Source organism: Solea senegalensis, linkage group LG18, assembly GCF_019176455.1.
Source record: "Solea senegalensis isolate Sse05_10M linkage group LG18, IFAPA_SoseM_1, whole genome shotgun sequence".
NCBI classification, from domain to species: Eukaryota; Metazoa; Chordata; class Actinopteri; order Pleuronectiformes; family Soleidae; genus Solea; species Solea senegalensis.
The window spans coordinates 10,291,744-10,306,934 of NC_058041.1; the positions used below are offsets into that span (position 1 = coordinate 10,291,744).

Below are 15,191 nucleotides of genomic sequence, written 5' to 3' on the forward strand. Positions count from 1 at the left end.
CATAAACCCCTGCAAAACAGAAATCACTGTTTTTATAACTTCTTTTTGTTCACTTGTATTTGCTGCTTAAGCGATATTGAACGAGCCTCTCTGAAATACAGTTTTAACAACTCCCACTCTTTGAGGCGCCAACAGCATTTACATGGATACCAATAAGCCAATCCAATTTATTCTCAACGTTTACCTGCCAATATTATATTACATTCATGTTCCTATTTCAATTCAGAGTTATGTCTGATTATGACTCACATTTTCATTACATCTACTGCTGTGAAAACAGCAATTTAATCAGATTAGGACACATGCATCTACACAATGTGACTGCAGATGTGTCCTAATCTGATTATTGGTTCTTCTTTGTATGGACCTTATACAAAACGAGGTTTCTTTACATGGTAGTTACGTTTCATACTATGGTCATAAATGGGTTATAAGTGAAATATTGTTGTGCATGTTAACAGTCAGTGTAGCAATAAAATAAACTGGTGTGACACATGCTTTCGGAAACATTTTTATTGGTTTCAACAAAATGAATAAAAATAAAAATTTCCTCTATGGCGATTTCTATGGAGGAAGAAGTGTGGAGGGTCAAAAATTAAGGAAATTCAACCTAGGAACAGATGCCTCACCCCCTTCCTGCTCCCCTTTCTTGGCCAGTGGAGGAATCAGGGAGAAGCTGCTTTCAAGGTGAGGAGAGGAGGAAAAAAGGAGGCGGGGGAGGGAAAGCATCTACTGGATTCTGACAGGTAAAACTAAATGAAAATGATATCATTTTTGGTAATCCTATACCTTTACTGCTAAGTATGGGTGAGAAGATAAACTCAAGAATAATAAAAATGACTCTTCTCTTATTAACACATATGTATCTGATCTAAATCCCTTTTAACTGAAGTAAAGGTGCTCTCTTTCAAACACATCTCTTTCTGACATAAGGCATCTGTAGTGCGGACAACTGAAACAATCGCAAACAGGAAGGATCACGCGTGCATTCAGCGATCACAAAAAGGGGCGCTTTGAACATGGCTACCACCCATACAACAATATCATTAACATTTATATGAGGGCAAACAGCGATTGAATATAACGGCAGCAAAAATATCACAGAATAAAAACCGTTAAACAATGTGTTGACGTAAATATGTCTGTTTAAGAGCCAGAAGGCAGCGGTAAACAGTGATATGTCATCTATTAAGGCTATGGAACAGGTGGAAAATGGATGGAGAGGGAGATTAATAGTAGGAGGGTAGAGGTAGGGAGAGCAAGTACAGCTCATGACTGGCCGTTTATGTGAAGGTGAGCCCAGCCTCGTTGTACACTTTGAAGACCTTCTCGATGGCGTTGACGTAGGCGGCCGTCCGCAGGTCCAGACCCAGGTTGTACTTGCTTGCTGTGCGCATGATTTGCTAAAAATGTGGGAAAGAAATTAGAAACAATAGAGTTCCTAAATATCTCCTTCAAGGGATAAATCAACATGAACACACCTGAACACAGACAATAAACAATAGGACATTTTCCAAACAAGCTACCAAATGCTTTAAAGATAAAATGATGAAAGCAATTAACAAACATTTGAGATAACTGGTCAAACCAAAAATGCAAATTGAAATAACTACGAAATATATCGAGTTAATGACGTTCTGTGCACATAATGAGCTTCCTAGCTACTTTGTATAAATGTGACATATAGATTATAACATTTGGAGATTAATGTATCCAAGGACTAAGTAGATACACTGAAACACTTTTCAATTAAAACTAACAATTAAAAGCATAAAACCTTTTATGTGACCAGAGGAAAGACATTTCAATTCAGTGTGATCGACAATATAAAAGATAAACATACACAGAAATACACAATCTGCATGTACACATACTAATATTCTAATGTATCTAAATCAATCCATCAATCAACACATATCAAATCAGTGTCTTAAATCAATCAACGGCTCGACTGATCCCTTACCCGGGCAGATCTCTCCATGGTGTAAGCTAATCCAGAGTGAACAATGTCCTTCTCAGAGGCGCCCTGCAAACAAAGACCAATCACACAGTCAATCTCAAGGGCTGTATTCACTAATGGATAAAATAATTATACAATCTTGTTATTATATGTAATAAAAAAAAAAAACATTACCTTGATTACGACACTTCACATAAATGATGTAAATCTGACTTTGATCTTTCACCTCATAGTTACACAGGTTAGCTCTGGACAATGTCAATTTAAGACGTTCATTCGTGTCAACTTACAGTTTATACCAACATCATGTGTGAAAACTCAGTCTGTAAAACATGCTGCGTAAGCATGTTAAGTCAAAAAGATCAACACTGAACATTTACTAGTGTGTTACATCGCTTACTGAATATTATCAGACTAATCAGCCCCAACCTCTCCAAATATTCTCTTCAGTATTGTTTTGTGTACAGCGCACAGATAAAAATGCTTTTAGGTTGTAATAACATTTGCATTTATAGGAATGATTGATAACATAAAAACAGCTCAGAAAAAGGAGGAGCATTTATCAGTAGATGTTACTCACAGCGATTCTGGCCTGGAAGTCAGCAGTGGGTACAATGGGTATGGGTCCTCCCTGCTTACCAAACTTCCTCTCTACACTCTCCTGCACAGACACTGCAAGAGACAACAGAAAATGATTCATTCATCAGATATAAGAGGTTATTATTATTTTTGCATCAAAAACCAATTCCAGCAATGACACACGCATGGAGTTCAACTGGTTAATGTAGTTTTTCAGTACTACAATATTAGTGACAATATTCTTCTTTAGTTTGATATAATTACACAAGGTAAAAGTCACATTCTGCAATTATATTATAGGACAGAGGTTGTCCATGGCAGTCCGTCTTCTTGGACAGACCGTCTCAAAATAAACCCTTGAGAACAAGGAGGTGAAGAACAAAACCTGCACTCTATAGATCGTATTTTCGGTCTGCCATTATTTGTGTGAGAGACAGTTGGTTTCAGCGAAAGGCTTTAATGGAATGGTAATGATTTGACCCTCCTCCAATGATTAAGGAAATGCACTGTGGCTGAAAGAACCCACCAAAGCTTTAGCTCATTTCTCTTTGTCAATAAACCTTCAAAAGAACCATCCGGTAGCAGAGAAGTGTCTACACTATGAAAAACCGGTAAAAAACTGTGAAAAGGCGACGTCAGCAGCCGCAAACAAAGCCACAGTTAGTCTTGTTAGTGCTCCAAGTAACAGTTGATACGTGTCTTTAATTATATTCCCAAATTTAATTCATTATTTAATTTGTCCATTTGTATTTAAAATGTCCATGTGGAGTGAGAGAACAAAATAATTAGTAATAAATATTATTAATATATTAATAATTAATATATCCTCGTATATTATGGGGCCACTTCCTCGTCCTCCTAATATTACACAGATGTGGAACTGAACTACTATTTCCATTTGTTATTGATACTAGCGTATGCGCGACATTGTCAATGTCAAGAAGGCAGACTCGCTCCGATCACAGACACGTGGAGGAAACATACACCGGAAGTGTCACTCATAAACGGAATGCTGGACCCTTAGTTACGTCTGCATTGAAAAGTATAGCTTTCACCGCTGCCTTCAACTCACTGAGCAGGTGGTAGTTGGAGTCTCTCTCATATTTGAAGGTCAGTCTTCCATAGCTGACATGGTTGAGGTTCTTCAGCCACTCGAAATAGGACACCGTCACGCCACCGGCGTTGAGGTACATGTCCTGCAGAACCAAACATCACATGCTCAAAGATCTAAACAATAATCCCTCCTTCAATGAGAAATAGGTTCATCACATTTCCTCTGTAATGGGAAATCTGCTAAATAAAAGCTGACCATTAAAAGACACGGAAATAAACTGTATACAACATTACAGATAGTGGCTGCTGTTAAACACCATGTCCAACCAATGATTCTAAATGATCATTTACAAGCACGCATTACTCTGACATAAGCAACACAGGGAAATCTACAAGCAATTTCTTAAAAATAAAGGTGGCATTACTGTTTACAACATGACTTTTTTGCCTACTGATTAGGTAAAGATATTTCTGTTTGACAATTTATTAACAGTGACAAAAAAAACATCCCCAAAAGAAATCTGTCATCAAGTTCAAATATTTCTATGTGGTGAACTAAGCTGAAGGAAACAATAAAAGCCTTTTTTGTTTTTGTTTTGTACTAAAATCAGTATGTCTGAGCAAAGAGGTTTCCCATCTTTCACCTTTGTGGTAAGTATTTATGTCTGTGACGTGTGAGCTTACAGGAATAACCATGACGTTGTTCTCCAGGAAGACCTTGTCAGCATCTGGGGTGGTGGGACCGTTGGCACCCTCAGCAATGATCTAAAGAAAAGCACATGACGTATCACGTGACTGTGACCAAGTCACACTGTTCTTACTTCTATCAATCCAAATAATGGTTTTAGGTTAGCTATAATTGGCTGCTTGCCTTAGCCTTGATCCTGGGCGCATTAAGACGTGTGAGCTGCTTTTCTCCGGCAGCAGGGATCAGGATGTGGCAGTCAGCTTCCAGAATGCTCCCCTCGTAGGGTTTGGCTCCGGGGAATCCCACAATGGTGCCATGTTGCTGTAGTAAGTGAAAAAACATCATTTCAGTATTTTAGGAAGCAGCAATTTAGTACAACAGAAATGTTACCATCTGAGAATGAATGGATGAGATTAAAAAGAACTGAAGTATTTGAACAACAACAAAGAAAACAAGTTTAACAAATAAGAGAGACAAACTCAAGTGACAGTACCAGTTTGTATTCCTCCAGCTGTTTGGGGTCGATGCCTTCTGGGTTGTAGATGGCGCCATCAATTTCACCAACGCCCACACACTTGGCCCCAAACCTGTGCAGGTACCTCATGGAGTGGAGACCCACATTACCAAAGCCCTGTGAGAAGTCAGAGCCAGATAAGAATCACCATCGTCTAACATCAGTGACAATATTTCACATGTATTACTTTTATTGAAACCGTCAGCGAGGGATTAAGAGAATTTACTCAATTAGTCACATCTGCCATATTGAAAAAATGAATTTAATACAACATAGGTCTGTATACAGACAATTATACAAAATAAATAAATAAATGCTTAATTCTTAAAGCCTTCATTATCTAGGCCTACTTTATTTTTAACACGACGTGCAAAATAAGTATTTAAAGACAAATACTTACTCATAATTCCTCCACAAAAAATGCATATGCATATTTCATTTTAAAGACAGTTATCGACCATACACAGATGTTGTATGGAACCAAATCCATACAACAGAGTAATATTCTGGACTTTTGCCTGAGGAAATGTCCTCAATCTGGCTACACAGACTTTTACCTGGATACTTAGTGAAGGTTAAGTTATTAGTCCATATCAATTCCAGTGACAGGGCGGCAACTCCTTTACAAAACAAAACTTAACACCTAATATCATTCCTAGTGAGGCTTTGAGACCTTAGGTTAAAAAATACAATACATCACACAACTCTAATAAAATACATCAAGTGACAAATTTATACTGTTGTATTCAACCTGAAAGTATACATCAGCGACTCCATGCAGCTACAGCTGTAGTGCCACCATGTGGCCAGCTAAGTTTATTACACCATCATTATATGCTGTATATGACCTGAAAGCAACACCACAGACAGGTGTTTTAATAAACCATTATGTGCAATGAGAAATGGAGACAGGACAGATAAATGTAAAGGACACAGATGGTCATGAAGAACATTTTCTTGAGAAAATCATTCTACTTCCTGGTTACAAGGACAATAGGCAGACTGAGCTCTGACCTTCATTCCTGTCATCTCATGGTTTATTACAATTTAGCAATGCAGGTTATACAAGTGCAGGTGACAGTGACACAAAGAGACATTTGATTAAAAAGAATCAAGTATGATAAGGGTGTAAAAAAAGATGTCTTCCTTCTGATAAACCTCGAAGAAAATTTAATCTCTGCACAACGTAATCCTCAAATACAGACTGTGTGAGGAGGATTAGACTTGTGAACATTCAGCTCTTTAGTGACACTGTCACCCCATGACTAGCATACTCCCTTCAAACATCTACTCAGGACATTTCACTATGTATGTATATATATATATATATATATATATATATATATATATATATATATATACATATATATACATATATATACACACACACACACACACATATATATACATACATACACACACATCATGCCAGTGTAGAACAACTGTGTCCTTGTGTTACAACTATCGCACGCAGCCTTAAGTCGAGTGAAAGTGAAACTGCAAGGGAGAATGTTTCCCTTTGTCTTTCTCTCACACAAAATTCTCTTCTTACACATTAACACCTTCAGTCATTTACACTTGTAATGTTAAACTTTATCGACCTTTGTGTTCACTCTCTTTGTTTAAAACCCTTGGTGTGCACTGAAAAATGTCCTTAAATGGCATTGTTAACCAGACCAGAATATTAGAATGATCATATATAAATACTGCTCCCACTTCTTACCCGAAAGTATTAGTTATTCATACATAATTCATTATTTCCTATATCAAAGAAAATGAAATTCCCTCAGTTTCAAGCTTATATGTTTGGCACAAAGAGATCAGAGTCCCGACTAGAACAGATGGCATGGCTCTGATTGAGGCTCTAAAACCCCTTAATGAATGAAAACTTAAATCCTGTGAGTTTACTCTTCAGAACAGTTTCTAGTTCCTGCATGGTCAAACTGTGTGTGTGTGTGTACCTGGACAATGAAGGTCTTGTCCTGGAAGCCAGGTGTCAGGCCCAGCATGCTCATGTAGGAGGCCTCGTTAATGAAGTTCTCGATGCCGTGGAAGACTCCACGACCAGTGGCCGAGATACGTCCGTGGATTCCTCCCTGGCTAATCGGTTTTCCTGTGACACATGCATGGGCGTTGATGTCCTGCAAACACACACACACACACAATAAATTGTAGAATATTATAAACATTTTGTTGATAATATGTTTGGGTTCAACACAAGACATTCATTGCAAACAAATCAGACACCCCAACGCTTTACCTGAACCCTCTTTCATTACATTACATTACATGTCATTTAGCAGACGCTTTTATCCAAAGCGACTTACAATGGAATTAAGTACAGTCAGCGAGGGGTGGAATCGAACTTGCGAACATTGCGACCGTGATGTTTTTCGCACATAGGGTACCGGTCTTAACCACTGAGCCACTCCACCCCCACCCCCTTTCAGATAATAAAGCTGAATCTTGTATGAAAAGTATGCATCATCAACGCAGCAGAGGGGTTATATAAACTCAAATGCTAACATTATACCATCATGATTTATTTTTCATCACATATATGAATAATATATCAAGGAAATGACCTTGATATATACACAAGCAGTCAATACAATTCATGTGTTCAGCTCTATTGTTTGCAGAGATACAATACAAATGTGTTTTTTATATACTATACAACAACGTAAGTTTGACCCATCAGCTCCTAAAGTTATTATGTTTAATATTCTTCCTCCTAAAGCCATATTTCCACCAAGCTTGGATGAAAATGGTCATTTGGTAAAAGAATGATAAATACACACATGGAGCCTTTAGCAGCTTCTAAAAAAGCTTCTTTCAGTGAAGCAGGAATCTGGTCAGCCTGGAAGGGAGAGGCAGGAAAGCACTGTTCATGCTTTTCATGTGAGTCATGCCTTGTTTTTTTCTTTTTTCCTTGTTTTTTTTTTTTTTAAATTTGGCCTATTATGGGGTTGGTACCAAAGAGCAAATTGGTTTTCCATGTCCGAGGACTCACAGTGTGTGCAATGGTGTTGGCGTATGTGTCTGCAATCCAGGACATTTCCCTCTCTCCTGTGCTCATGTCTGGGGCAGGAACGTCGATGCCAGGTCCTGGTGAAGGGAAAAAGTGGAGGAGGGGTAGAGAAAGTGGGAGGGTTTAAGTATACAAGCTACTGCGATACTCTTTGGATCCTAAACATCCAAACAAAAATTAATTACAGCTTTGGATAACGGAGGGGGGGACTGTGAGCACCAGGATTTGTGTCTCTATGTCATTCATATTTACATGTGTTCTCAGATGTCCAAACAAAGGTGCAAGCAGAGAGGTGGGGGATGGGACCGATGAAAGAGAAAAGTGTTTGACCATGGTGCATCCTCTCTGGCACAATGGAGCGGTAACATGCAGTGGGTACTTTAGAATTCAGAGTGTATGACGTCACTAGAGAGGAACCTTGTATAAAACTTCACAGAATAAAACTATGGAGGTCAAAAAAGCATGTGACATATCACTCACTGCTGTGTTTGGACTGAACACATTCTAAACACCAACATGCATCGAGGCAGAGATGATGACAGTACCCATAGGGGCCGTTAACCTGCCGGTCTGGGTTTCTATTCATGTGATCTTCCTCAGTATTTCTTACACCGGTAGATCAAGATAACCATAATTATTCATAATACATTTGGGTCATTGCGAACAATAAATAAAATACTTGGAGCAGTTTTGTACATTTCAGTATTGCTACTTAAGTTAAACATCTGACTACTAATTCCTACCCAACTTCTATCATCTTCTATATAGAGCGTATATCCTGACTTTCATGCTTTCTTCACCTCTAAATTTGAGATAGAAATGTAGCATTTCCTCATATCCACCACCATCATATCCCTCTACAGTCGACAGAGACACACCCTGAGCTACACCAAACAAAATAAACAGCAAACGAATGCAAGCAAATGTTTTTCCCTGTCAGTGGAAAAATGAAAAACAGTAATGAAGCATATACAAAGCAGTGTTATCAACAATTATTCACAAACATTTTAAAAATCTCACCAATGAAACCCTTCTTGGCCAGCTCAATGGTGAATCTCCTTGTGATCTTCTCCAGCTCATTGTCCTACAAACAAACACAAAGTGTCACATTTATATCATTACTTACTGCAAACAAAACACTATTGCCTCTATTGTAGTTTCAATCAGATTGTTTAATTTAGAAAGATAATACGGGTATGTTGATAAATGATAAAATAGATGTTTTTCCCTTCCAACGCATCACAAAATATTCATTTATTGTTAAGTACATCTGGTTCATTGTTGTAACTCTCATTCCTAGAGAAAGAGATACACATGTTCTGCTTCAAAAGCTCAGACTAGACTTCTCCCTAACATCCTGATCGCTGCCTCTTATTTGTAATTTCCACTATATTTTCCCTCACTGTGTGGATGACTAATAATGAAATACAGCATGAAAAGCCTGAGACTTTGCAGCCCTGCCTTGTGCATACTTGAACGACTGAATCACCCTCTGAGTTTGTTTGCACGTGAAAAAGAGAGGAAAACATATCCCTGCAATGATTGGAAGTGCTCAGTTTAAGCCGTTATGCTTTCCTACGAGCATTATCACGCACAGTTCACTTCTGTGCAGCTCTACATATGCATGTAAATGTGAGGAGGAAGAGTCGTGACATTAGAGGGCTTACAGAATAATTCTTGGTGTTGATCTTGACTCCAGCTTTGGCTCCCCCAAATGGCACATCTGGAGGAAGTGAATACAACTTTAAAACCACAGGCACATAAATAAACAAGTGCTCACACAAAATAAGATTCAAAGACGTAGATACGAAAAACAACACTGACAACTGTTCTCTGCTAATGCTGCATGAAAAATAACCTAATGTCCTGGTAAATTAAATAAAAAGCAGTGCCCTGGTGCTTTCAAACATTAACAATGCAGTGGATAAATGACAAGAACCTGGAAACAAGTACAGTTTTAATATACATGTGTGGATTGGAGATCAGGGGGATAACTGTCAAGAAGCTTTGTAGAAAGCTTAGACTTTAATACCTACCGACAACAGCACACTTGTAGGTCATCAGAGATGCCAGGGCTTTCACTTCATCGACACACACATCTGTACTGTAACGGATACCTGAGGAGACACAAACACAATGAATTCAGATTTTTTATTTTCTCCTTTATCTGAATGATATTTTCCCAGTTTAACTAGATGATTACGACTGGACCATTAATTACACATGGTATGTTCTCCACAGCCACATGGTCAGGTCAGGGAGATCACTGACTGTGTCTGGTGGTCACAGTAATGGCGGTTGGTGGGTGGAGATCGCAGGAGCCAATCGTGGGCCCTCATTCTAACCTCAGCCGCAGCCATTTCTTCCTGCTGTCTAAAGTTTACTACCGTCGCCAAGGCAACAATGTGTAGGCAGTGCTACACGAGAGCATAGATTAGAGAGCGTATATTATACCCAGCTACTGCACGAGCCTCAGTGCCCAAGTCACGCTACTACTCCTCATTGGCACAACAATGTATTTTCGTATGCCCATTTCAAACTAGTGTGAGCTTGACCCGGTAATACTAAATATAACACATCTATATTTAGCTTACAGAGAATTACCCATAGGAAAATTGCACAATGAGGAGACTGGAGGATCTGTACAGTTATAGAATCACCACACACTTTTAAAAGTGCAGTAATTTGACCAATCCAAGCTAAAACACAGGATCACCAAGTTCTTTTTTGTGCCGCTGAAGGCAGAGCCTTTCAAGTTACACTGAATTACACAACAAATAGATCAAACATTGTAAAATCAAGGATTCGTGTTTTAGAGTGCTGCAGTGGTTCTCCTTTCGCTCTACATTTGCATTTATCCACAGATCAGCTGAGTTACCTCAGGCCAACCAGGGACAATCGTGAGCTCAGTAATGAAATTACATGGGAGAAAAAGGCCTGGCTGCTTAACCATCCCCCATCCAACCACCCATTTATCCACCCAAACCCACAGCCCATCACAGCAACAAGAAGCTGGATACAGCTATAAACACATTCCTCTGAAATGAAGAGCAGAGCCCACACTAAAACTTAAAGTTTCCAGTGTAGTCAGAGAAGTTGTTTGTACAGAAAGGTTGCCATGACAGCGCTTTCCGTTTCAGAGTTGTACTACTGGTTGAAACTTTGACGAGCTGCTGCACACATGATTCACATGACAATCCACTTCTGCACAGAAAGGAGAAGAAAGTTGACCATTTAGCAGACTAAACAAAACTATAACTTGCTTATACTTGAAAGCAGGGTTAAGTTCCACAAATGCTCTTCAAGCAGAGTCGACAATGTGTTCTGTTGCAAGCTGCTGAGCAGTGACAAAAAGGGCGGGTGGGGCCAGCTGGTTAGAATGCCAACTTCAGTAGAAGCAAAGAAGTTCTAGAAATAGAACTAACGTTAAGGACTGAAATTGAATTCTGAATTTGCAATGTTTGCGAGACTGGTTAATCGACAGCCATTACTGCTAGCATCAGAGAAGCTAACTCCATATTCAGTATAGACCAGTGCAGCATAGTTTTGCAGCTGTTGGTTCTGGCTCGTTCAGACCTGTACGTGTACTTAAGGTGCTTACATGCAGAGAATGAGCACCACATGCAAAACAGAAACAGCCTTTGAACTTTGTAGTTTGATCTGAACACAGCTAAGGGTCTGTGCACAATATCAATGATTGACTATGTTTCACTATTACACCCCTATAATTCTACTCGTCTTATCAAAGAATGTGGATAATGGGGCCTAGCAGTATTGTTTACAGTGCCACTTCAATCAACACATTATCAGTTAAATAATACTATGTAAACTTAAGTGTGGGCCAAGTTAGGATCTGAGACAAGACAATTCTGTGATAATTTTAAAATCTCTGTCTGAGGAGTTGAGATTTCCGCATGCGATTTTATTATTTGCCAGACTCTTTAACCATTTATATGAAATAAAAGGGATAATTTAAGTGGCTAACCATTGCAACAGCTGGCTAGCTGCTTATTTGATCTGCAACATGAACAACATGAAAGAGATGCGTTCATCTATCATTGTGGCATTAAAGACAGCTAATGCCATGCGGGTTTGATATAGATTTGGTCATCTTGGTAATGCTCTCCTCAGACTTTCATTAGGTAGACCCAGGTAACAGTGTAAATCTAATATTATGGATTTGAACTAGAGTGTCTCTTTGTTGGCCTCTCACCAATAACTGTTTGCTCAGCTTGTGACACTGTAACGTCATTACTAGGAAAACTGATCTTCTACTGAGAAGGGATTCTGTGACTGATCATTTATCTGGATTTTATAAATAATGCCTCTCTGAATCAACTTGTCAGACAATGGTCTGATCTATTCCTTTTAAAAATAATTAAACTAGTTCTTGTGCATGGTCTTGCGTGGTGGACAGGCCTCCATAGAATACATCAAGCAGTTGTGGTGGAAGGTTTCATAGTGTTCATACCAGGCCAATGTCCATTCCATACCATTCAAATGTTCCTTTTGACTGACTGACTGCATTACATGTCCCATTCCAGGAAGCCTTTTCTACACAGCACCCTCCCCCACCTGTCACACTGCTGACAAATAAGAGTGCCTGAGAACGCAACCACCCCCTCCCCAAGGTTCACACCTCCCATCTTCCAATGCATTTGGCCCCTCTGCTCAAATATTAGCCAGAGTGCACCACAGAGCAGCTTTGAACCTTAAACTCTGAACCAAATACATCACGGAGTACTGAGGATATTACGGCAGCCGGTTACATGGCACATACTGCTCCTTCATGACATGAATGTCATCTATTCATTTGTCTACTCTAGAGAATGGGAAGGACCATACTCTTTGTATGTGCTTAGTGTTATAGCTTTTGTATCTGTTTATTTCATTCAATGAGAACTGAGTTGCCCAATGACATAACAGCGGAGGTCTGCTTTCTTAATCACATTATACAACTCAGACTGCAATAATGAAGCAATTAGTAATGGATGACTAAATTACTTCCTGACTATTTTTAATGATCCAATAATCAGTTTGAATTCTCTGCTGTCATATTTTTAAATGTTTCTGGTTTCTTTGCACCTCATTGACCTTGGTATATTTGGTTTGTGGAGAAACATACATTTAGAGGTGCGGGGAAAACAATCTTCCGATATTGTATGGGCCAAACAAGTTAATCATGATAATAAAATCGACATGTGAATCTTAGGTCATTAAGTTATTTGCAGTCCAACAATCAAGTTAGAATAGATAACCATCACATAAACTGGTACATCCACCCTACAGCACAACAGTGTGATTAACTGCTTGCCTTGACAGTTAAATACCCTGTTCTGCTGGCTCTAAAGCTAACAAGGCAACGTTACAGGGACAGGTGAGCAAGAGGTCACCGTAAAGTGATGGCAATTCACGTGAAGCAGTTATTCAGAAATACCAATGTAGCGTTGGTTAGCTGGGTATAAAAGCAGTGTATCTGTGTGCAGTGGTGAGCTACAGCCGCAGCTGTTGAAAGCAGCTGCTTGTGTTTGATGATTTTGAGTAGCTAACGTTGCTGCTAACTAAGGCTAAGTAGCTGGCTTTAGCTAACTGTCAAGGACCAGTCAGCGAGGTGTAGGTCTTTTCTCACCTCCTTTACAGGGTGTTCTGTGCTGGCTGTGCTGGGCGCGGTAACCCTCCACCACCTCCCACTCTCCGTTATCCCTCTTAATGGGGAAAGACACGCTGAGGACGTGGTTGCAGGGCTTGATGATGCGCAGGATGCCCCGCACACGGTTCCTCTTCTGCTCGGGGGTCTCCCTTGTCTTCAGGTCCTCCACGAGCTTGTCTTCCACGATGGCAGCGCCACGGTCGAAGAAGCCCTCCACCATCCTGAAGAAGTTAGGGTCGTCGGGCTGGTCCGCTGCGTCGGCATAGTGACGGACCCGCATCAGGGACGAGGACACTGGGAGAGCGGAGTCCACGCACCCCGAGGCCAGAGCGGTACCCGCTGAGCGGCTTAGTAGCTCCCCGAAATACCGATACATGACTGAAACTAGCAAACAGTGAATACGGACGACTAAAAAGCAGGCAACTAAACAGCGGTGACAATGGGAGTGACGACAGGAGAGGGGGGCGAATGAAGCAGCACTGCAGCTCCTCACCGAGTAACGTCCTCTGGCCGAGTGGGGAATGACATAATGTGTATGTTTGCTTAAAAAGGCAGCACGAGGCCAAGGAATCAGAGAGGGAGAGAGGGGGCTTCTCTCTACGCACGCGGAAGAGGAGGACCAACGAACAGAGGCGCGCGCCCGTGCGCTGTCAGTCGCTAGCGCGCGCTTATACTGTTGAATTGATCCCCCATCACACACACAGACACGCCCTTATGGCGAATCATTTCAACATTTGATAGCTTGTATTGTATGTATTGTATACAAACCTAAATGCATTATTATTGCATAACAGTGGATTGTGGATTTCTGCAACTAAATTTCGATGATTATCCATGATTCTAGTTTGAAATGTCCACACATTAATTATGACTGTAAACAATTCCACTTCAAGACATCTTCATTTCTCCTGTTAATGCACTGAACAATGTCAGGCTGTAAATACAATAATATATAATTTGTGCAATACCTGTTGTTTACTTTGACTACATGTTTCCATATCATTCATTCATCACAGGAGTGTACATTTCTGCCAAGGCTGGATCTGCTACAGCCAAAATCCAGTCATTTCTCTCATGGGTCATAACCTACATCCCAAGAAAATTCCATACAATTCCATTGTCTATTTTTGAGCTTTGCTCCTCACAAATAAACAAACACACAATGGCAAAGGTAATAATAATACAATCTTTATTGAGGTGATAACGTTCCCTCAGTATAATGACAATAAGGCTACTACTTAACACTCTAATAAATCCATGATTATTTTATATCCGGAAATTAGTTGGTAGATAGAGTATAAAGGTGCATCAGCCTTGTCATTCATTAGCTTCTGTACAGCAGCAACAGTGTTAGAGTGTTGTACTTTGTAGCTTGATCAAAGGATCTGCAGGGCCTGCTCTTATCAATATTTATCTTATCTGTTCAGTGACACAGTCGTGACAGAAGAGACAGAGAGAGGGGATCAGGTGAGAGATAATGCAGAGGCCCGCTGGGTTTGCACCATTGACCATCAATACCACAATAATGATTAGACAGCTACCTATAAATTCAAGTTTACAGAAGAGAAGGCCATGCTTACATAGCCATAGTCACAATGCTACATCATTGATGTGCAGACAGTGTTACCACAGTCATCAAATGCCTGACCAATCACGTACTGATAACCCTGAATATGTGTCACTGATGTGGTGCACTAATGTATGCACATACAAGTG

The 15,191-nt window shown here is 39.9% G+C and overlaps 1 protein-coding gene across 1 annotated transcript; it reads right to left on the minus strand.

The window, feature by feature from the left end:
- Positions 1-498: 498 nt before the first annotated feature.
- glud1b (glutamate dehydrogenase 1b) lies at positions 499-14,066 on the minus strand. The gene is made up of 13 exons (XM_044014382.1): positions 13,455-14,066; positions 9,862-9,942; positions 9,493-9,548; positions 8,846-8,909; positions 7,808-7,902; positions 6,756-6,935; positions 4,774-4,911; positions 4,464-4,601; positions 4,277-4,357; positions 3,612-3,735; positions 2,541-2,632; positions 1,964-2,026; positions 499-1,403 (listed from the first exon to the last, which is right to left on the minus strand). The coding sequence occupies exons 1-13, from the start codon at positions 13,849-13,851 to the stop codon at positions 1,284-1,286; spliced, it is 1,629 nt and encodes a 542-aa protein (XP_043870317.1). The 5' UTR covers positions 13,852-14,066; the 3' UTR covers positions 499-1,283.
- Between the last annotated feature and the right edge of the window lie 1,125 nt (positions 14,067-15,191).

Bases quoted from the DNA above. Each gene is read 5' to 3' on its own strand.
- glud1b (XM_044014382.1), bottom strand. From the start codon at position 13,851: ATGTATCGGTATTTCGGGGAGCTACTAAGCCGCTCAGCGGGTACCGCT. The intron at 9,549-9,861 runs GTAGGTATTAAA...CACTTCCTCCAG, and splicing joins CTACAAGTGTGCTGTTGTCG to ATGTGCCATTTGGGGGAGCC. The intron at 7,903-8,845 runs GTGAGATTTTTA...TCCCTTCACCAG, and splicing joins GGCCAAGAAGGGTTTCATTG to GACCTGGCATCGACGTTCCT.